The 24,358-nt window shown below is 47.1% G+C and overlaps 1 protein-coding gene across 8 annotated transcripts in view; it reads left to right on the top strand.

The window, feature by feature from the left end:
* The window catches only part of STAU2 (staufen double-stranded RNA binding protein 2), a 345,263-nt gene extending 326,542 nt beyond the window's left edge, over positions 1-18,721 (top strand). For all 8 annotated transcript variants that reach the window (XM_075549568.1, XM_075549571.1, XM_075549567.1 and 5 more), the window contains 2 exons: positions 15,540-15,628; positions 17,192-18,721. In XM_075549568.1, the coding sequence (XP_075405683.1) occupies positions 15,540-15,628; positions 17,192-17,285 (183 nt within the window). In that variant the 3' untranslated portion in view covers positions 17,286-18,721. The remainder of the gene's footprint in view (positions 1-15,539; positions 15,629-17,191) is intronic.
* The last annotated feature ends 5,637 nt before the right edge of the window (positions 18,722-24,358 follow it).

Consider the following 24,358-nt stretch of genomic DNA (forward strand, 5'->3'; position numbering starts at 1 on the left):
CTCTCTAATGTTTCCCTGCTATATGCTGGTATGTTGTATTCATGTCTTGGTGCACTGGGTTGAAGCCTCATCTCTCTCTCCCTTTCCTGTGGAGGTATAAACAGTACCCGCCCCTTGGGTGAGTTAATTCCCTGCTCCCAACTACCCATGACTTTCCCCCCCTCTCTTGCTCTTTTCTATTTAGTTGGCTGCCATATGTATCCCTGGATTGGTCTGGCCCCTGCCATAGTTCTTGGACCTCACCCCAGGAATGTATGTCTATAGTAGCTTATCCCCTATACCTCTCCCTTTTGCATATTTTTTAAGCTTACCTCAGTGGACTCATGTTGTACTTGTCCTTTGCGCTTGGCTTACTTCACTTAGCGTGATTTCCTCTAGTTCTTCCCATGCGGCGATGTGCTTCATGCATGGATCACTGCTTTTTAGTGATGTATAGTACTCCATTGTATGTATGTTCCACAGTTTTTTGATCCATTCATCGGTTGATGGAAATTTTGGTTGTTTCTAACTCCTTACAATCGTGAACTGTGCCACAATGAACATCGGAGCACACGTGTTCGGCTGTGGTTTGTTTCTTGTCTCTTCTGGGTATATGCCCAGTAGGGGGATCGCGAGGTTGCATGGTAGCTCGATTTCCATCTGCTTTAGATATAGCCAAATCGATTTCCGTAATGACTGTACATAGGTTTCTAGGTATACTTCAAAGAGAGACCAACAGAATGTGCAAATGGGTTGTTAAAAGTGAGAAATAAAAGAGGAAGGTAGTGAGGCTGATTCCTATGTTTGATTTTCATTTTAATCTCAGCAAGTAGTTGGATGGGAGCACCAGTTGAAGGGCTCATTTTGGGCGGGTGTGTTTTGAAACACCTACTAGGCGTTTGTGTTAGGCCGGGTTGTCTAGAGAAACAAATCCAGTGACACTCACCTATGTGTAGGAATGAACTTCATATCAAGAAGTAGTTATATATCAAGAAGGCATCGCACCCGAACCCAACTCAAGTCCATAAGTACAATGCTAGTTCATAAGTCCCTTTGCAGACTTATGCTGGTGACGTAGAATGATGAACCAGGACGCTGAAGATCACAGCCTGGTGGGTTCCGGGTCAGCTGGATCCAAGGGTTGGTGGAAGCGTGGCAGGGTGCTGACAGCTCTCAGGATCTGGTGGCCCACATGGGGCCACCCGTGGGGACAAATGCAGGGTCCAGGGGAAGTCTCAGTGAGGAGGAAGGTGAAGTGGCAGAGAGAAAAGCAATGGCCAGAGTCCCTCGTTCTCAGATCAAAGTTCAGATCCCCAAGGAGATATCTTCAAACTACCACTTAATTGACAAGTTTGACTGCACTGCTAGCCTGGAGTGTCTAGTTGACATAAAAAAATCATCCAACTGCTACAACATCCAAGTGGAGAACTTCAGTAGATAAGTGTACAAGTGAGTTCTCAGGGAGAAGGAAAGGCTAAAGATAAACATTTAGGGGGCATCCGTATTTTTAGGGAACTTATGCCAACGGGCCCAATGGAATCATCTAGGAAGAATAGATAGAGAAGACAGGAGGTCCAATGACAGACTTTAAAAGTTTGGAAGAAAATCCAGCATCGAAGAGGACGGAAAAGGATTCCCTGTAAAGAAAGAGACGCAAGAGTACAGACGTTCCCAAAGCCAAAAGAAATCTGGGCTGATGGAAGTATTTCTGTTTGTAGTTAGTCTACTGAGTCTCTGGGCCTACCTTGTCTGGGTTCCTAGTCTTGGCAGTGGTCCGGAATTAGACTAACTCCAAATCTTAGCTCACTTATGAGATGGTACTCTTGAAGCCAAGCTACTAGCTCAGATCCCAGTCTGCAATTGTCACTTACTCCCCTGCCGCCCCCTGATCCTCCGCCCAAATCAAGTTCAACATCTTTGCTGCCAGCATTGTGCTTTCTCCATTACCACCGCTCCAGCCTCTTTATTTGCCTGAGACCGGCATAAGCCCCACAGACAGGAAGGAAGGGGCTGATCAGAGAGGGGCCCCTGTGTTAGAAGGGCCTGTCCACAGACCCCTGCTTTAATGAGCGTTGGTCCAACTTGTGCGATTTCTTATGGACATGAATGATAGGCACATTACCGCATCGTGATCAGAGTTTAGAGCTGGACTGCTTAGGAACAAATTCCAGATCTACCAGAAGCCAGCTGCGTGGCCTTGGGTAAATTACTTTATCTGTATCTCCTCATCTCCCCCGGGGCAGGAGTCCACTGACGGGATGACCCTGAAGAGTCTGTGAGTTGGGAGGAATAAAGCCCTCAGAGTAGTGCTCTCCCGCCACAAGGCACCGTTTTCATTTAATACTTGAGATGTTAAAATGGACTCTTACGGACTGTAAGAGATAAAGCCAATTATGGAGCTCAGGTGTGTTGGACTGTGTTGGGGACTAGCCTCCACGACTGATACGGTCCTAAGGACCGGTTGTGTAATTGAAAGGGAAAAATTAAAGAGACAACAGGCAGAGCACGCAAGGGCTCACCGCTTCCGACAGGCTTAGAGAGTCGCTGGGCATGCAAGCCACAGCATACACACACGCAACAGGAAGGGCATGTGCTGGAGGCATACACGTCATAGGGAGGGGATGTACATACATTACTGGGGCACACGCATGATGGGAACTCACTGCTCTAACAGGATGAGTAGGTTCTAGAGTTAAAATGGCTACTTAACTTTTGTTGTCCCTGGACTGGCTTGGCCTTAGGTGACCCTGAGCTCTTCTCCAGGGTGAGGATCTATGATCGGTCTCAGAAAGGAGTGGGGCAGGCAATGGGGTCTAGACACACTAGAGAGCGGCCATGTGCTTATAAGGGACATCTTTAAATTGCCATTATTATGGGGGGACATCGTGGAGAATAACTTTTAATTAGGAGAATCATCTCCAACTTATGAATGTGAAGGCCTTCCCCCACCAGAATCTGCCTCCCAGATTCTTAATTATGAATGTAGAGAATTTGTCCACATACAACTTTCCTCTAGTTCCTAAATGCTTCCTCTGCCCCCACTACCATGATCCCCATTCTACCTTAAAAATATGGCTAGACCAGAGGATGTACACTGGTACAGATAGGAACTGGACACACAGGGAATCCAGGGCAGGTGATCCCTTCAGGACCAGTGGTGAGGGTGGTGATACTGGGAGGGTGGGGTGGAAAGGGGGAACCGATTACAAGGATCTACATGTGACCTCCTCCTGGGAGACAAACAACAGAAAAGTGGGTGAAGGGAGACGTCGGACAGTGCAAGATGTGACAAAATCATAATTTATAAATTTTCAAGGGTTCATGAGGGAGTGGGGAGCAGGAAGGGAGGGGGAAATGAGGAGCTGATGCCAGGGGCTTAAGTGGAGAGCAAATGTTTTGAGAATGATGCGGGCAATGAATGTACAAATGTGCTTTACACAATTGATGTATGTATGGATTGTGATAAGAGTTGTATGAGCCCCTAATAAAATGATTTTTAAAAATCCTTTAGAGCACAGTCCCCCTGTGACACACCCGGGCCACCATGAGACAGGGTCAATCCACAGCAGCTAACAAGTCACATATGCAAACCAAGCTGGCATTTCTTAATAGACAGAGCAGCCTGTGCCCATGTTCAGTGGGAATGCTTTGTATGTTTTCTGGAATAGAATCAAAGGGCCAAAAATTCCCACACAGGCCATTGGCACCGTGGGTGGGTTGCCGGGCAGAATCCAGCCATGACTGCCCTGCACATCCAGGCTTGCGTCGGGTAGAACAGGCTTCTGTCTGGTCCTTCTAGAGCCCTGGTGATGCTGTCTGTTGAGCTGTGGATTACTAGCCTCAAGGGCCTGGTTCAAACCCATCAGGGGCTCCTTGGGAGGAAGATGAAGCTGCTGCAGTGAAGATTACAGACCTGGAAACCCTATAGAAGGTGACCTGCCTTGGGACTGAAAATCATATGCTAGGGGTTCTCTAAATGTGACGTGCGTGCCCCACACAAGCTGGCCCAGGGAGCTTGTTAGTAGTGCTGAAAGCTTCCAGGAATTCCTGAGACTGGCAGTGGGTCTTCTGGTTTGAGAATCACATGGGAAGCACCGCTGGGATGGACTGGTGGGAAATGGGGTTGTTGGAACGGAGGTCATTAGCTGAGGGAAGGCCTTGCATGCTAGATCCAGGATGTGGAAAGTCCTGGAGCTGGGATTTTTTTCCCCGTGAAATTTGCTTAACGGGGAGGCGTAATGATAAGTAAGGCTCTTTTAGAGAAGCCAGTGGGTGAGCAATGTGCTGAGGAACTATACTAAAATGTACAATACCTTGGACACAAATTAATATGGAGACAGAGACTATAAAGGATTTTATGACTAGCCGTGGGCCTCAAGAAAGAGCAAAGTCAAGAATGCCACCATCTGTTAAGGCCACTGTGGTCACAGGGAGAAACCCCTGGTGCTGCCAACTGCAAGGTTGGCTACGCGTAGAGATGGATATGATGGCAGTGATTTTTAGTGAGTGGTCCAGGCATTAACGCCTCGACAATCCAATGCAGCGGGTGGTGTGGTCTCTATTTACAGATGATAACAGAGGAAGTCAGAGAGGTAAGTTTCCCAGGAGAGCAGAAATCGAATCCAGACCTGCCAGACTCCACATGCCATGCTCCTTCCCCTGCCTCATCCAGATGGCAAGGAGAGCGTATTTATTTTCACTCGCTGCTGTAACAAATTACCACAAACCTATTAGACAAATTAAACCCACACACGGGCACTCTCTTACAGTTCAGTAGAGAGCTAGTCAGTCTGGGGTCTCATTGGGCGAAAGTGAACGTGTTAACCGAGCTTTATACTTATAGAGATCTTTGGAGGAAATCCACTTCTTTGCCTTCTCCACTTCTGGAGGCCATCCCCCCCCCCCCCCACTATTCTTTTTGGCTCATTTCCTTCCTCCATTTTTCCATGCCAACACTGTTGCATCTCTTTGACGAAACTTCCATGGCAACAAACTTCCATATCTGTCCAAAGGTCAGCAGTTTGAAACCACCAGCCGCTCCACAGGGGAAAGTTGAGACTATCCACTTCCATAGAGTTTCAGTCTCGGAAGCCCACCAAGGGCAGTCGGAATTGGCTCTATGGTGGTGAGTTTGATTTTCGGTTTGGTTACTAGACTCGTCTACCTGGATTGGCCAGGATAACCACCCCATCTCAAGATTCATAATCTCGATCACATCTGCAAAGTCTCTCTTGTCAGGTAAAGTGGCAGAATCACAGACTTCTGGATTAGGACCTGGACATCCTTGGGGGCAGGATTGTGCTGGGCACAGAGAGTCATGCTGTCATTTATAGACACTTGCTCTGGCCGCATGCTAATGGACCCCGGCACCCTACTTTTAGAAACCTCCTGGCAAAGGGGACACTTTTCTGAGAGGAAAGCAAGACCAATACAGGGACTCGAAAGAAAAGAAGCAATGCTAGTGAAACAGAAAGAACCTGATTGGAGGAAGACAGGGTTAGGCAGATGCGGCTGCGCCAGTTTGTCCTAAGCATACCGGACACATTCTTCAACCCAGTTAATCCCGCCTGAAGGTCAGCTCTGTATTGTTGTCGAGGTTGCAAGCTACAGGGATTACCCAGCCGAAGCGCCTGACTGCTTGAATAGAGGTGATGGGTGAGTCTGCAGTTGTAAGTGCCCAATTTGGTACTAATTCTTCAAAATCCTAGAGTCAGAATTCCTGCTCTTTGTTTGTTAATAGGCTGTTTAAAATCTGCCTGTCTCTCTCTGCTCACCTCTCCTCCCTTATTGCTTTAGCTTATTTTATTTTTGTCAAAGAGTAACCTCCCCTTACTTAGCATCGCTTTGCTCAAAGAGTAAGCCTTTTTATTAAGGACCAATTTTATGGAAATTGCCTGAACTAATAGGATCGTTTAAGCATGAAGAAAAAATGTGAGCTGTAACAAAATTGTTATCAAGCCAGGCAGTAAGTAGTTTAATTAAGCTCCCAAATAATCTTCTTTTATTTTTTTTCAAATGACATCATCTCTTACAACAGTTTTATGGACATATAATTCACATATCATACAATTCAGTCACATCAAAAAGAGTTGTACAAGCAACACCACATTCCGTTTCAGAACCTTTTCTTCATTCTTAAACTCATGGTTATTAGCTCCCCGTTTCCCGCAAACCTCCCCTGCCACTCCTGAACGCAACCATTAATCTAGTTAATGTCTCTGTAGATTTATCTATCTTGGATTTCATATACAGAAAAACATCTTAAAAACCCCTAACAAGAATAACAAATAAAACAGATAAAAGCCTCAATAGAAAAGAAAGCAGAACTATCACTGATGCATCTGAAATGTCATGTGACTAAAGACCTTAGCGTAATGCAGCAAACAGTCTGAAATACGAGAGGGCTTCAAAAAATTCACCGAAAAACGGAGTGAAAGGATAATGGAATTTTTTTCACTAGCTTTTGAGGCCCCATCATACAGGGACCTATTTTGTTTCTCTTGTTTTAAATGAAGAAAGATTTAGCATTTCTTGGAAGACACTCCAAAGCAAGACAATGATAACTTAGAAACACAAAGAGTCCCATTCTTTGGGCAGCAAAACTTCAGACTGACTGAAGAATTTTCTGTTGTTTTTTTTTCTCTATTGCTTAATGATTTAATACAGAGCCAGGCTCATAGATTGTTGGGATGAGATGTTAACAAGAGTCATCAAGGACAAAGGAAGACCTTTCCATTCGAAGCCTATCATTTTCTCGATAGGGCAGAGTGGTCTAATGAGCTACATACATGACGACTGTGTGCATGCTGAAATGAATCAGTCCTCTCCATCTGCTGCTTGGAAGAGTTCAGCATGGGCAAGCACTTCAGGGAGCTGAGGCGAAATCAAACAAACCTTAAACCCCCACTCAAAACTGAAAGTCGATTGAGCTAGGTACCATTGAATAGCCTGTCTTTCTGGGATCCGGAGGTGAAGGTCGGAGGATGTGTGGAATGGGAAAGGGAAAAAAGAAGCAAAGAACAGGATCTGTTTGGTCTTGTGTTCAAAGACTTCACTAAGAACTGTGTGCCGTGAGGGAGGGAGTTAAAATTCGCCTTGTGCTGATGAAGACTCTTGATGTCTCCCAGAGACTGACCTCATGCTCCTAAGTTGGCATTACAAGCTATGTACTCCCTGACCAAGGAAGCCGCAAGAATGGTCGCTGGTTTCAACACGATTTGCTGATTGCCAGTTGACAAGGGGAAAGTTAGAAATTACACTACGGTCTGGAGATGCACCTCCATCCTGTGCTCCTGTACACACACACACACACACACACACACACACACACACACACGACCAACACATCGGCACGGAAAGTATCTTCTTGGCATCGTGTTTCTGGCATTGCTGTACATGAAACAAGTGAGGCATCAAGTGGTGGTGTCACCTGTTCTAGAACCTGTGGGACTTTACTCACAGAACAGTTGTAAAATCTTTGGGGAACAAAAATATTTCCACGTAGCTAGGCAGACACTTTCCTCTAAGAGAAATACCACCCACTCACACGCACGCGCATGCGCATGCACACACATGCACACGCACACATGCACATGCACACGTACACACACACACGCACAAGTGGATGCGAGGATCGAGTGGATATGATGGGAAGATGGCAAGGCAAGGCCATCCACTCCTTTAAAGTCTTGCTTAACTTTTTCTCTCCCTTAACTATTTAGCAGTGTCTTGCTTTTTTGGAAAGCTCCATTTATTGTCTTGGATATGCTTTTAAAAAATTCTTTTTTTAAGTCCAGAACACATAAATTGTCATAAAGCTGATGTTGAAGATTCCAGTTGGTAGGCTGTGGTAACTTGCCAAGGGATGCGGAGTGAGTTTGTTTTGCTTTGCTAGGAAAACATTTTTTGACCTTGGAAATGAAATCATTTAGTCATCTATTTGTTTATAGCCAGAGACTTATGGAGGGTTCTGGGTCCTTATGTCAGTGTATCTTTGAAATTCTCTAATCCACAGTGTGTGGGAAGTTACACAATTTGGGTTTAAATACCGTTCAATATGTTCCTTATTAAGAATCCAGTCCGACCCCCTCCCCCCGACTCTCCACGAGTAGTTTACATTGATCGCACAGCCTATTGTCCTTGCTGAAAGGACGGATTGTAGTCCGGAAGGGCTGAACAGCTTATCTATTGATTCTTTTGGAAAATAGTCAATTAAAAATTCCTTCTTAATCAGGGTTCATTCAATTATATCTCCCCTAAACGAAGACTAATTTTCCTCACTTCAAACAGCATGCCCCTTAATATTGTCACATATTTACAATTTATTTTTTTAATTTTAATCATTTTATCAGGCGCTTGTACAACTCTTATCACAATCCACACGTCCATCGTGTCAAGCACATTTGTACATTTGTTGCCCTCATCATTCTCAAACCATTTGCTTTCTACTTGAGCCCTTGTTATCAGTTCCTCATCCTCCCCCCCCCCCCATGAACCCTTGCTAATTTATAAATTATTATTATTTTGTCATGTATTACACTGTCTGACATCTCCCTTCACCTACTTTTCTGTTGTCCGTCCCCCTGGGAGGGGGTTATATGTATATCATTGTGATCAGTTTCCCCTTTCTGCCCCACCTTCCCTCCACCCTCCTGGTATTGCCACTCTCACCACTGGTCCTGAAGGGGTCATCTCTCCTGGATTCCCTGTTTCCAGTTGCTATCTGTACCAGTGCACATCCTCTGGTCTAGCCAGATTTGTAAGGTAGAATTGGGATTATGATAGTGGGGGGAGGAAGCATTTAGGAACTAGAGGCAAGTTATATGTTTCATCGTTGCTATACTGCACGCTGCACCCTGACTGACTCGTCTCCCCCCCGTGACCCTTCTGTAAAGGGATGCCCAGTTGTCGACAGATGGGCGTTGCATCCCCACTCCGCCTCCTTCACAATGATGTGATTTTTTGTTCTTTGATGCCTGATACCTGATCCCATTGACACCTCATGATCACACAGGCTGATGTGCATCTTCCATGTGGACTTTGTTGCTTCTGAGCTAGATGGCCAAGCCTTTAAGACCCCAGACGCTACATATTTTGTTAGCTGGGCACCATCAGCTTTCTTCACCACATTTACTTATGCACCCATTTGTCTTTAGCGATCATGTCAAGAAGGTGAGCATCATGGAATGGCAGGTTAATAGAACAAAGTGTTCTTGCATTGAGGGAATACTTGAGTGGAGACCCAATGCCCATTTGTGACCTTAATACTAAACCTATAAATGTATGCACATAGATCTAGTTCCCCATCATCATATAAAAATATATTTACATATGTACATGCCTGTAATTAGACCTTTATAAATGCCCTTTACCTCCTAGTTCTTTCCTCTATTTCCTTTGACTTTCCTCTTGTCCCACTATCACGGTCAGCCTTCAACTGGGTTTCAGTAATTCCTCTGAGTTACACTGCCCTTCATCAAGCCCTACCAAGCCTCTTACACCCTCCTTGCCACTGATTTTGGATCACTTGTTATTCCCATGCCCCTGGGTTTTTTAACACCACTTCCTTTTCCCAACCTCCCCCTCTCCCTTGTCCCCCCCCTACAACTGTTGGTCCTGTTGTTTTCTCCTCCAGATTGTTTATCCTACCTATCTTATCTAGATAGAACTGCAGAGATAATAATATGCACAAAAACAAGATGGAGTAAAACAAAACAACAGCAACAAAAAACAATAACAACAAAAAAGCCTGTAAATAGTTCAAGGTCTGTTTGTTGACCTTTAGGAGTATTTTCCAGTCGAGTCTGATTTTTGGTATTCCCTGGGGACTTCATTGCTCTGTTCCCCTTGCTGTTCTGTTGCATGCCCTTAGTGTTTTGCCTCGGTGTGGTAGGGTCAGATCGGGTGCAATTCCCACACTGTGTCTCCTGTATTGTCCTCTATAGGGCTATGGGTCAGTGAGGGATGTCATGTCTCATAGTGGGGCCGACTATATGATCCTCTCTGTGCTTGGACTGCTCTGAGCAGGGATATTATCCTCAAGGCGTGGTGGACCAGGATGTACTGCACGCTCTCTTCCTCCCCCTTCATCTGCTCCCGTGTGCTCTGATCAGACACGTCCCCCTCCCTGAGCTGCAGCTTCAGTGCTGTCCTCTGAAGTGAATTCTTCTGAGGGGAGGGGTGCTTTAAATAATTTGAAGCTACAGCAGTGCCTTCAGGCCAAGTCATTTAAAATAGGCCCTTACTGGTTTTAGAGGAGCCCTGGCGGTGTAGTGGTTACCCGTTAGGCTGTGAGATCCACAAGGTCTGCATGCCAAAACCACCAGCTGCTCTGCGGGAGAAAGATGGGCTTTTAACTCCAGTAGACAGTTACAGTCTCAGAAATTCACGGGGACATTTCCACCCTTGCCTTAAATTCTAAGGGCTACTATGAGTTGGCATTGCCTCGATGACAGTGAATTCAGTTCTATTGCTTTTGCCATCTGGTGGACAGGTTTTGGAGCTCTGCTGGGTTACATGTTGGGCTGTTAACAGCGAGATCAGCAGTTCAAAACCACTAGCTGCTTCTCAGAGAAAGATGAGGCTTTCTATCCCCGTAAAGATTGACAGCAGCAGTTCCACTCTGGCCTGTATGGTCGCTATGAGTCGGAATGGACTAGATGGCCATGTGTGAGTTGGACCAGCTTGGAGGTAGGTAGTGAAACATCTTGGTGCATTGCTAACTCTTAATGTTTGCTCACAAAGCCACCCCATTACATGTCCTTTCCAGTGACTGGTCTGGAGCCAAGGGTTCTTTTGTGCATGGACTTCAGTGTTGGGCCTTGCTAAATGTAACGTGAAGTCTCTGGGCAGTGTAAATGGTTTAAGGGTTCTGCTGCTCGCTGCTGTGTGGGTGGCTCTGGGCAGGTCCTTCACTTCTCAGGGCCTGTTTCCTCGTGAGCAGGACCTACTTTGCAGGGCTGCGGTAACAAGGCCCTGGTCCCGTGCCTGTCACGGCGATGCTCATCCAATGGTAGCTACGATTGTCTACAGAAGAGAAGAGAAGGTGTCTTTTATAAATTAGAAGTCCTCTCATATTTCTATGCTATTGTCTTCCAAGCTATCAATAAGATGTGGGTTGAGTGATCTCACCAGGTAGATAAGGATATGGTAGTTGGAAACCATGAAGCATACCTTTGGAAGGAAGCAGCTACAGAAGAATTCTGAAAATCTGCTCCTGGCCTTGAGAGGAAGAACACACAGCCATGCCACCTGTAGGAGATTCTTGGAGGGTTAATAATCACTTTGACAGTACATTGGGATCTGGCATGTTGATAAAATCATCCAAGAGATTTTGCAAGAACTAAAACACTTAGCATGCTCCCAGAAGACTTGGCCATCCTCTCCTCGGTGTCTTTACACCCTCCGAATGGGCGAGAGCAGATGGGTGTCACTTGGTGAAGCAGGTAATATGCCCCCATTGTGCAATCCTTTGGTGTTCAGGTGACAAAGGAATTAACAGTCCATAGGCAGATAGTGCAGGTGGATTACTTTTAGCTTAATTTTAAGTCAGGTTTTTTTTAAACTGTTTTGAGTTATACACACTTTTGACCTTGTTTAGATATAAAAGCCCTGGAGCTCTCTGGGGTTTTATTCAATAATATCACATTGCAAATGTAAATCTTCTGGTATTGAAGGGCCTTCTTATCATTGGTTTAGGAAGAAATGGCTAAAAACGATGCACCAGTATTTTGGCCAATAATTCACATATTAATAAGTCAGAACAAAAATACTTATTCATTTGCTTGAAATTATTATGTATGAAGAACACCCCCTCTCCCTCCAAAACCAACCAGCCAAACAAAAAACAGTGCCACCGAGCTGCTTCTGGCTCCCAGGAACTGCTTCAGGGCAGCGCAGAACTGCCCTCTGGGAAGGGCAAGGTGGGCCATCTTTGTAAGAGCAGAAAGCCCCCTTTTTCTCCTGTACAGTGGGGGGCAGGGGGGGCTAAGTTTCATCTGCCGACCTGGCAGTTAGCAACCCCTGGTACTCCACTGGACCACTGAGCACCTTGGTTGTCTGTACAAGGAACTCCCACTGCCCAGTCCACCCCCTGCGATTGAGCATCTCTGGCAAGACAGTCAGGGATCGATTGGCCTTGTGTCCAGATGCACATACGAGAGGCCAAACGGAAGTCGCTGTAGCAAGCCCACAAGAATGTACCCATCCATGTGACTGTTTCCAATGCAGACACCTTGAAAGTCCACCTAGTCACCTCAGCACTCCAGGACTCACAGGGACTCAGTGGTCACCTCGTTGCCTCTAAATGGTAGTCCAGGTAAATTCTTGTTCAGTTTGTGTTATTTTGTGGAATTATCCAAATCTGGATCCTTCGAGAGTGAATTTCATTTTGGAAAGCAGCCAGACTTCACGCAAAGCAAAGTCTCATAAAGAAGGTGCATGATCAGGATGGACAAATGCAAAGTCAGGTGGGGCTCTAAAATGACAAGATGGGATTCCTTGCAGACACTGCCATGTGGCTTGGAAAAGGCATCCTTCCCAGAGGCACCTAGAGAAACGGGCATTCTTTCCCTCCTAGGGGAGGCCTCAACCTTTCTGGGAAGAAAATGGAAAGTTCATACCAGAAATTTGAAAAGTACACTTGGTCCCTGGCCCCAAAGTTTCATTTCTAGGAATTTATCATAAGGAAATTATTGAGGGTATATATACATACACAACAATTTAACTCTTGGGACGTTTGGTTCAGTGTTAGCGTTAGTTTGGCTGTTGCTGCTGTTAGGTGCTGTACGAGACGTCCCGACCCATAGCCCCCATGTGCACAACAGAAGGACATTGCCAGGCCCTCCGCCAGCCTCACGATTGCTTTTATGTTTGAGCTCGTTGCTGCCACCAGTCCATCATGTCAGAGGTCTTCCTCCTTTTCACCGCCCCTCTACGTTAGCGAGCATGCTGTTCTCCAGGGACTCCTCTCTCCTGGAAACAGGTCCAAAGTCGCTGAGACCAACTCCTGGGTTCTGAGGAGCATTCTGGCTGTACTTCGTCCGAGACAGATTGGGTTGTTCTTTTGACGGTCCGTGGCGCCTTCAATATTCTTCGCCAGCACCATAATTCAAGTGCATTGACTCTTTCTGTCTTCCTTATTCGCCGGCCAACGTCCACACATACGTGGGCTGATTGCAAACACCATGGCTTGGGGCAGGCGCACCTTAGTCCTCAAAGTAACAACCTTTCTTTCCAACACTTTAAAGTCTGGTCCAGCAGTGTTAACAGCAGCTTCAAATTAGAAAGGACTTCAGTGCCCAGCGTTAAGGATGGGTTGGCTGTAGCAGAACAGACAGAGCAAGGGGAAGAGTCTGCAATCCTGAGACGCGGTGTACTGACAGGGTTCTGTTGGAATGGGAAGCTGCTCACTGGCAGGCTCCAAAACAGCAGTAAGATGTGAGCCGGGGTCAAGTGCGGTTTGTATGTAGGGGTTGAGGGGATATGAGGGTGGGGGACATGGAGATGCACACTAGGCTTTCAGTACTGGAGAGGATGGTGGGAAATTTTGCATTTATTTAGCTTATCTAGATATTCTAATTTTCCCTGAATGGAAAACTATTTTCCTAATAAACAGGTAATCAAAGGGACCTTTAAAAGGTGAGGCCATGTGGTCCGGTGACTCTCAAAACGCTCTAGGCACAGTCCTCTTCCCCCTCGGAGGTTATCATAGATAACAGGGCAAGCAAAGACCCTGAACATGGGCCACCTCCATGCCCCGGGGTGCACAGGCCGGGGGCCAAGACATGTGGGCACGAAGCTTCTCTGCCTGTCAGGAAGCTGTTTGGCTTGGATCCACTGATCGACGGCCCTGGACACAGCAGTCCAGAGAGCAGATGTTGTATCGCGCTGGGCACATCTTCTACAAAAGGTCTATTTGAAGCATTAAGAAACAACAGTGTCATTCTGAGGATCGAAGGCTTCTTGACCCAAGTCATGATCTGTTCAGTCGCCTCGTATGCATGGGAGAGCAGGGAAGTACGGCTGGAGTTGAGTTAGGCTGTTGGTGAAGACTGTGTCACACATGTACTGTGGACTACCAGAAGAATGACACAGAAGGAAATCTGTGACGGAAGAAATACAGCCAGAATGCTCCTGAGGAGTGGGGATGGCGAGGCTCTGTGCCGTGTTCTTTGGACACATTGTCAGGCTGGACCCGTTCCTGGGCAAGGGTGTCCTGCTCCATAGAGAGAGTGTCAGCAAAGATGGATTGATGCAAGAAGGACTAAAACAGCGGCTTGAAGAGTGGGCTCAACAGAGCAGCCGTGGTGAGGATGGCACAGCACCACGCAGCACAGGAGGTGCCAATGGCTCAAGGGCACCCCACAACAATGTTGGGAAAGCAGTCTGTGCATTCCAGCAGAAGTATCATTTTAAAGGGGGGAGAAGGGGGTGGGGTGGGGGGAGGTGGGGCAAGCGTTACTGGTTAGATAAAGGTCTGGCGACTCATGAATAGTTAGACCAAGAGAGAAGGGAGAGAGAAAAAAATTAATGAATTATTTATTTGTTATTTTTTAAGGAAGTTAAAAGGGATCATGTACGGAGCTCCCTAAAAGGATCCTTGGCAAATAAAAGTTTGGAAAACTGCAAGAGTTAGCAGTTTTTCAAAGGCAGCTGAGAAGGTACAGGTGACCCACGTGTGAACCAGCGGGGGCTTCTAGATTAAACCCCCCCAGCCCGCTCACACCTACCTCACACTCCACAAAGCCCTGCTAATGGCCGTGAGGAGTAATGGGGCGCGGGGGAGGGGAAGGCGGGGCGAATTCTTATTCAAAGAAATAACAGTTTGGACTGTGCCCAAGCGTGTCAACAATTTATGTAGATCTTATCAGCATCGCATATTTGCTGCCTCCCAGCTATCCAGCAAGGCTCCACCAGCCTGTCGACACCCGTCAGCCTCCCACACACCCCGGGCACCTCAACACCTCACCAAGCTCTGCCGTGGCCAAGTGGCCTCCCCTGAGCCTTGAGGACCCCGAACATTCTCTCTGTTCCTGTGATGCCATCTTCATGCCAGCCCCTCCTCGCCAGGCATGCGCACCAGCTGTGCATGCCTTTGCTAACATTCTGTGACTCAGCGGGCCTAAACGTCTGCCCGGCGGAACAGAAGAGTGCTCACTTGCGGGCAAGCATTCGTGTTGGGATGCTTTAGATCCGGAGGAAGGGAACATACACTCTCAACACCACCCGATAATTCCCCTTGCTGTTTCATCGGCTGCGCTGGGTGTTTTTTGCAAATGAAGTCTGTGATTTTGCATATGACTGAGCAGGGGTGAGACTTGTGGCTGGCTGCTCCCACCCCGAAAAAGAAACCCCTCGTGGTTGTGGGGCCGAATGTACATGACTCCACTCTAATGCAGAGTTCCAAAAGTCATTTTGCTAAAAACTAAACAAAAAGGCCTTTATTTAGACTCCTCACAACGATGGGCTTTGCTGTCGGGCTCGGCTCTGTCATCGTTACTTGTTCCTTATGTGAAGTCAGTGAATGGATCTCCCTGTCTGTCTGTTTGTTTGATATCCAGGCAGCCTTAAGTGCCTTGAAACAATTTTCTGAGCAAGGATTGGACCCAATGGAAGGAGCGATGAATATCGAAAAAGGTCCCCTTGAAAAGTGAGTAAACATATCATTACTCACACATTTATCACTTTATAATCATACAAAAGATAAGACCAAGACAAGGTTGTTTTATTTTTTTCTTTTTAATCATTTTATGGGGGGCTCGTACAACTTATCACAAGCCATACATCCATCCATTGTGTCCAGCACATTGTACATTTGCTGCCATCTTCATTCTCAAAACAGTTGCTTTCTACTTGAGCCCTTGGTATCAGCTCCTCATTTTCCCCCCTCCCTCCCTGCCCCACCTCCCTCAGGAACCCTTGATAATTTATAAATTATTATTATTTTGTCATATCTTACACTGTCTGATGTCTCCCTTCACCCGCTTTTCTGTTGTCCATCCCCCAGGGAGGGTTTGTTTTTTTTTTTAACCAAGGGCATCTGACAAAATTATTCATAATAAACGGAAGTGTAAATCGATGAAAAGTATCAAAGAGATCAGATTCCTCTCCTAAAACACATGTACGGTGTCCCTTGCTTGGTTAGACTGCGAGCTGAAAAGTCAGCTTTGACTTTACCCCAAGGCACAGGGGAAGAAAGGCCTGCCTGTCTGCATCCCAAAGGTCGAAACTCCCAAACCGGATGCAGCCGGTTCACTCTGCACACCGGGGGTTCCGGGAGTCAGGATCCACTCCAGGGCAACTCACAAAACATTTTTGCACGTTGTAACCCAGGCATGGACATGTGCGTCTCCATTTCGATGCTCCTGTTGTTCACGTTTATGCCAGGCACACCTCAGAACGATTCCCTTTCACCTCGTTCTGAGATAGACATTTTCAGTCACATGCATGCTGAGCAGTGAGCACAACGGAGAGACAGGGAAACAAAGCTGGGGGTGGGGTAGGGGAGAGCTTTCTCACCCCTTGGCTGCATTTTGCCCACCCCGCCCCCCACCCACTGCTGTTAATGTGAAACTCAAGCACACGTTGCCACAAAAGGGCTACAAAGGTGAAACCACAGCCGTGGCCACTATTTCTTAAAGCTGGCTCATCTTGGTTTAGGAGATGCGGACAGCAGGTCTTAGCTGAGAGACTGAATGTGGAGGTCTCTCCAGGGACTCAATCTATACTAAAGAAATTTAAGGAGATTCTCCTTACGTAGCGGAACCCAAATCCTTAAGGCGGTCAGCAAAGCAGGTGAGGTTGCAGACCGCCCACAGGAGACATTTTTAAAATTCAAAACAAAGAGAGAAACCCCTGGACTTGAAGCCCGATCATATTGCTCCTTCAGTTACAAAAGCAACAAAAACTCAAGAACCGAACAATACAAATCCTCATTGGGCAGTGGTCTTTAAAAGGTGAGCAGAAAGCATTTGGTAAACAGGCCCAGCGTTTTAGGATTTCTGTAGATTGGCAACCATTTATACATTAACTTAATCCAAACCATTTCCACATGATCTCATCAGGGGACTATCTGAACATAAATATTGTTGTTTCACTTTAAAATGTCACTTTGTGCGGTGACCTTTGAATCCTATGTGCCATCTGCTAATAAACATGTCTGGAGATGTGCAGCCCTAGACCCTCAGCCCTTGTTCGTGTATTAATCTTGCAGACAAGCCAAGCATCTGGGAGAGCAAGCAGACAATCACCAGGCACGCCTGGGCCCCGCCGCTCAGGACTGCAAGAAATCAAAGTCGGGCATCTAGCAGCTCCCGGTACCCACGGCTGCCACCACATCCTTATAAACCTGTCAGCACGCACGCGGGTGTCCGTGGCCAAGGAGATGAATGACTAATACCATTCTTTCCCTCTGACGTGAAGACAGCGCGCTCCGAACACAAGCGAATGTACTGGTACTGTTTATTCAACTGGAGCGGGGATGGGGCGGTGGATAAAACTTTGAGCATTTCCCTTGGAACTGGATATCAGATCATAACTCATTTGCCCAGAGGCAGCAGAAATCCGATCCTGCTACTGGAGCTTAAAATAACAATTAATGCGAAGTGCTAGTAACCGAGGGTAAAAACAAAAAAATGTAACAAGGCTTAAGAGAGAAGTTGGATTTGACTCTGTTGTTACGATTGTCTTGTCCTGGAGCTTGTGTGCCCCTCTATCTCACGCTCGCTGTCTCAATGATGCTTGACGCTTTTGGACATTCACCAATGACGTGCTGTGGAATGTGATGGTGGTGTCGTCATAGCCAGCCGTGCACCGTCCCTTTTGAATGCAGCTGTTTGTAACCTTCGTCCTATAGCAACACAAAGAACGCTAAGGCCCACTGCTCAGAGGAAGCTACGCTTTCCATCAGGCCAGGCATTTGGCTGAACGATTAAAAACCATGTGAAGGAACATCTTGCTTCATTAGACTCCAGGAATGAGAAACTCCCCAGAGTTGTGGGTTTGAGCCCCACGATGCAATTTCGACTAAAGGAGGCGTCTGGCCTCTCCATACCCTTGCCCTGGATGCCACGCTCTGTGGTGTCAAATGGTACCCACTCCCAACCGTGTGTGGTAGACACTCACTGTTGCTTCCAAAGAGTGTTCTTGAGAACTGCCTTTGGACCCAGGACAGTGAGTCAAGTCAAAAATAATGCTGGACATGGCGGGGACGAGTGAGCCTGCTGGAAGGGCCGGATCAGAAGTCTCTCCGGCTCAGAGCCAGCCACGCTCGGGCTCAGCATGTACGAATCCAGCGTGTACCACCTGCCGTGAAAATGTGGTTGGTTGATGTGTGAAGTGTGCTTGATGTTGTCCGTTCCGTTCCCTCTCCCTCACCTTTTCAGGATCGCTCAGTAGAACCCATCAGAGAAGCCACCACCCCTCCAGGCAGCCTGCCAAGCGATGGCTTTAAAGAACATACAGGCTCCTTGTGCTCCCGGTCGTATCTGTGAAACTCCCCAGTCACCTCCTAGGTGACTCCTGGGCTGGGCTCCTGACCAGCAAACGTCATCTCATTGTTAAGCCTTTCTCCTTATTGATTTGCAAACATTGTGCAATGAGAAAACACCGTATGGTCTAACTGCTTGACCCAACATGACAATAGGAATAGAATTATGTAAGATTTCACAAGCAGAACCGCCCCAAATCATGATCTGGCTGACTCACACGCGACTGAGAATAAACAAACAGCAACATAAGGAAATGTCTCTAGGGCTGTTTTTAATGATCCCCATGTGGGGAAGTCCTGCAGTATTGGGAGAGTTGGGTGCCCTGGGAGGAAATAGATTTTGTTACATAAAGCTGGGTTCTTGTGGAAAGAAAAGCACATTTGTAAAGTTGGGGTGCGCAAAGGTGATGGAGTTGGAAAATGCCTTTTTTTCTCACACCGGGGGCTTGTGCAAAGCCAAACTCACTGCCATCCAGTAGTGGTGACCCTTTAGGACAGGGTAAAACTGTGCGTTTCTGTAACCATGTTTGGGAGTAGAAAGCCCTGTCTTTCTCCTGAAGAGTGGCTGGTGGTTTTGAACTGCTGACCTTGCAGTTAGTCACCCAACAAGTAACCACTATGCCACCAGGGTTCCTACCAAAGGGGCAGAGAGGGTCCTAAATTATTCCCTTAGAAGGGAATTCTTTCCCGGACACCTGAGGTTTAGATAGCTCAGGATGGGGTGGGAGATAGGCTTGCTGACCCCAACCCTTCAGACAGGATCATTAAAGTGGATCTGCAGTTTACCAAACAGAATCAACAAAAACTACCTCCCTCCCGGCGCCCATGGTCCCCAACAAGGCCCAGCCTCTCATGCCTGTGGGAGCGTGATGAGCTCAGGGAACAAACAAAGCTAATCAGTTCTCACGACCAAGTATCTGAAGCATTTAACTCGGGAACTGTCAGACCTGTGTCCTCCTCAGAGCAGGTACATCCCTGAACACCCCAGGGTCAGGTGGAAGTGGCAGGTGAGAATGGAAGGGTGGAACTATGCATCGGAGCTCCGGATTAGTGGTAGGAGATTTACTAACTATTTATTCCAAATCGATCCCATTGACCTACTTGGAGAATCAGGATGGCCTTCAAATATTTTCCTGGACCTGCAGCCTTCCCTGGGAAAGCTTGGGGTTTCCTCTGGGTGAATTAGCAATGCAAATGACGGGTGGCCCACAGTCCCTGCCAGGGACCTGCTGAGACGCTGGGTTCCAAAGAACATGGGGCTATATATCATGAGAGGGGAAGCTATTAAGTAGATTTATTGAAAGAATGTTTCTTCGGCACAAGGAGATCCTTTTGATGAAAAATGGAGCTCATTCTTCCTTAAAGGACTCAGATGGGCTTATCTCCTTTATCAATTACAGTGTCTGCTTTCAGCTTTTCTCAATCAGCGATGGGCTTTGTAGACACTCTCCAGTGCTGAGGCCAATGTGTTTCATGCAAGAGGTTTGTTTTGTGTTTTGATTGGAAATATAAAATTGCACTTTGGAACTCAGACCGCCCCTTTCCAGGACAACCTGACTGAGCTCAATGGAGAGAGACCGCAGATCAGGTTGTGCTAAGGAGCTCCCCACCCTTTCCTGGGAGGACCTTCCTGAACCCCTGCCTGAGCACGCTGCCCTGGAGAATCCTCGAAACAGAGTCTTCCTTTTTGACAGCATCCGCCAATTTCCTGCACCATAAAACCAGGATTCCATGGATGAAAATCATACCTATCCTACCGCGGTCTTTAGAATTCCTAGTCCGTAATGGACCTCGGTGGCAGAGTGGTTACGTGTTGGGTCGATTCAGGCTCATAACCACCCAATGGAGCAGGGTGGAACTGTCCCTGTGAGGGTCTGGGGGAATAAAAAGCCCAGTGGCTCTTCATGGGAATAAAAAGCCCGGTCTTTCTCCTGCCTTCCTCCCCTCATAGACATTTTCCGTCTCAGAAACCCACAGGGGGTTGGTATGAGTCAGCAGCTGCTCTGTGGGAGAAAGACCCCCAGACCTCCTGGCACTGAGTCAACGCAGGGAGTGGTTTGGTCTCAGTCCACCAGGAGGTATCTTAGAAGAAGCCTGGCGATCTACTTCTGAAGAAGCCATTCCTGTAGGGCACAGTTTTGCTTTGAGACGGGTGGGATTGGTTGCCATGAAGTGGAATCCACTCGATGGCAGCTGGATTGGTTTTGTGTCTAATGACCTTGAAGGGATGGTGCAGAAAATCGATTGGTTATTAACTGCCAGTTACAAATAGAGAAACACCTGTAAGGAGCCCAGGTGGCTGCCCATTAGGCCGCTAATCACAACGTCAGCAGTTAGAGAGAGGGCTCTCTCCTCCCATAAAGAGTTTCAGTCTCAGAAATTCACAGGGACTGTTTTCCTTGTTCTATAGGGTGGTTGTTAGTGGGCGTTGACTCGACAGCAGTGAGTTTGGTTTTGGGTTACCTAGGGTTTGCTTGTACCTTTATGGCCAAGAATGATAGCCCAACAGTTTTACATGCAGAATTGAGAAGTCATGAACGTCCAAAAAATCATGTATGACCTCGTCTTTGAGTCTTACAGAACCTCACTCATCATGGTCGAGGCACCTGGCACATTGAATCAAGGAGCCAACAAATGACCCATCCAAGGAAGAGGTAAGCTCTGTTGAGGAAATCCACTTTAGATCTCACTGCTTACCTGACACAGGGATAGGCAGTCATCTATGATGTCCCTATTAACAAGGTCATTGTACTTTCCAGTCTCAAAGGAGCTGTAACATTCAGAATCATGGAGACTCCCAAACACTCTCAGTTATTCCAAGGGATTCTGGCCTCACAGATTCCTGAGAGCCTGCCTTTGACTTCCCATTTCTGTATTTAGATCCATAAACTAGCCCACTTAATTCCAATCCCCACTCTCAAATACCAGTGTTAAAAATTCTCTGCCACCAAGTCGGTCTGACTCATAGCGACCCTAGAGGACAGAGTAGAAGCGCCCTGTGGGTTTCTGAGACGGCGAGTCTCCAAGAATAGGAAGCTACTCTTGCTCTGCTGCACATCTGATCGCTTCAAACTGCCCCCGACGCGTAGCCCACTCTGCCCCTGGCTCCTTCCCACGCTCCAACATATCCCGGTGCCTCTGCAAGCTCGCACCCGCGTCTCCCCGAGAGGTGCTTTGTAATAGCTCGCTCAGAGCCGAGACTATGCAAGTAGCATCTCACCTGGCCAAGGGTCTTTTAAAAGGTAGCTCATTGGGGGAAACGCTCTTCTGATTTCTGTTAACACAACTAAAAGTTCCCCTGACTGCGTCTCCAGCACACATCAGAATGTGCTAGAGACGCAGAAAAAGAAATGAATTAAGCAGCTTCATCCTCAAGGACCCTCATTCTAGCTCGTGGAAAAGGCAGGCATGCAAATGAACAGGTGTCAGTGAACATTCTGCACCAACTGGTCCGTGCCCCTCAGTCGGCCGTGTGTTATTCCCACGCTCATCCTACTATACCGTCCTACAGCTGGTGACTCTTCAGCCACGGGCTGTGCGCTTCAGGAGCGGTCATTCTGTGAGTAAGCTTACCGCTCCACAACCCACGCATCCAAACCCCACTGCTTGCACCCCCTCTGCCAACCATAGATACGAAGGGTAAAGCTTTTGAAGTTCACCAATACGCAGAAAGTTACTCAAGTTGAACGTCTCCCTGCCCTGGAAGAGAGCCCACCTCTGTTCAACAAATGTTTGTGGACTAGAGGGATGACCCTGAAAGTCCCACGATAGGGTATTTGTCGGTCGACCAGGATCGACAGTGACCTAGATGCATGGACAGAGAAGACTGGGCTACTGGATGGAGCCATGCCATCTAGGTACACATTTCTAGTTCTATTCATGTACGACCTGGCTGAAGTCCTTTACAATCTTCATGTTTCAGCTTCTTACCCAAAAAGTGGGGATGAGTACATCCTGTTTGACTCACTGCAGTGAATAGGTCATTTGTACGGGAGGAAACATATCATCTGTACAAGTAAGTTGGGTCTGTTTGGAAAAGCGTGCCCACGTTGTAAAAGTAAACTTAATATTGAACTTAAAGGCAGGAGGTGTTAGGTCTAGAACACAATGGTCTAGGAACCCAAACTCTGCAGACAATTATGCCCTTGACAAGGATTGCACCCTCCTGGGGCGGGGTTCCCGTGTCATTCCAAACAGACCCTCTAAGAGGATAACAGCTATGCACATGCTCCAGAGGCGCCGTCAGCTAGCGCGCGGTCCTTATAAGGTTTACAGCTGGGTCTCTATTACCTGCATTTAGGGGTTCAAGGTATGCCTATATTCAAATGCTGTCTCTAATATGTGGGTGTTTTATCCACTACTTAAAAGAAAAATACTACCTTTATCAAGTAAGTTTCTTTGGTCAGAAGTTATAGAAACCTGTGGTAACCAAACCAGCGATGAGAATTTTGTCCGAAAGCCACAGGCGTGGTTCAGAGACCCTAAGGTTAGAAACACAGACACTAACTGGAGATTGAAGAGAAAAGACTTTGGAGAAACAGAAATTCTCTTAGTCCTTCTGGCTCAAGTTTCCCTCTTTGGGTGTTTGTGTCATTGGATCTCTCTCTGGATTTCATTCCCAAAGTCTTTGCAAGGAACCCTTCATTGGTCCATGATGGAGCAAAGGTTCACTCTGGCTCACCTGGTACAAATATGGCCACCCCAAGCCCATCTCGATGAACCACTGTAGTCAGCAGAAGAAGGAGAAAGAGCAATCACTGCGGGGGAGATGACTCAGTAGGTATCTGCTTCAGTTGTTCCCACATTGTCCAGCGGGGCAAGGCTCATTACAAGCTCGTGCTCAGTCCTACTTTCAACATAAACAGTGCAGCTGAAATAACTACGTGACACTCCCCCCATGTCATAGATGGGTCTCAGGTTTGCGAAGGCTGTGCTACAGTGTCTCGTTTACTTTTAATTTTCTCAGTCTTCGGTTGTGAGGGTCTAATAAACTACAAAGCTATCCCGAATGTGTCACAAAGCTACCTAGGGGAAAAATAAAAACTTTCTGGCAATCCCAAATTAGTGTTTTATAAAAATCCTCATTTCCTTCAGCACTCATGATAAGAAATGCATACAGTCATGTGCGCCTCTCCCCTCAGTGACTGCTCCGGAGTCAGAAGACTGAAGGCCACTTCTCTGCTTTTGACACATGGAGCTGATTCTGACTGTCGCGGTCTGTCTGATGATTACCTCTGAACTTGGGAGAGGCGGGGGCATCCTTGTTCTAAGTTCCTTTCACACGTTACTCATGCATTTCCAGGGAAGAGAGGAGACATGGTTATTTGACTGGGTGGGTGCAGATAGACAATAAAAAAGGAATCCAAAAATTGGGTTCAAAAGTAAAGTGGGTAAAGACACCCAGCTGCCTGGGCGAAGAATGAGGAAATGGAAGTTCTGGAGAAGTGTTTGTGATTGGAACCGGCTAAGCGTTCCCTGCAGGTAGGTCTTTAAATGCCATCTCCTTCGCTGCAGAAAAGCAGCAGCCAAAATCTTCCGTTTACTCTTAAGCCTGTCCCTAAATCTTCCTCTTGGGTAGTAACTTTCCAGAAATGTGTTTGGCCACTGGTGTTCTTCCTCATTCTCTGACTGCAGGGGGAGGACCCGCTCATTCTTCACCAACTCAAGATGATTATCAATCTCCCAGCCTTGGCAAAGGTCAGGTCTGGATGTGAGCTCCAGGGAGAAGCTAGCTCAAGTGTTATCTCTGTTATTAGGGGAGGTAAAAACTTTTGCCTGAAACCAGCGTTGCTTCCCCCGTCATCACAGCATAACGCGGAGCAGCTGTTCGTGTGTTCGGCTCTGCGGCAGCGTCGGTCTGAAGAAGCAGAGGCCGTTCGCCCGAGAGCGGCT

Source organism: Tenrec ecaudatus, chromosome 5, assembly GCF_050624435.1.
Source record: "Tenrec ecaudatus isolate mTenEca1 chromosome 5, mTenEca1.hap1, whole genome shotgun sequence".
Classification (NCBI taxonomy): domain Eukaryota; kingdom Metazoa; phylum Chordata; class Mammalia; order Afrosoricida; family Tenrecidae; genus Tenrec; species Tenrec ecaudatus.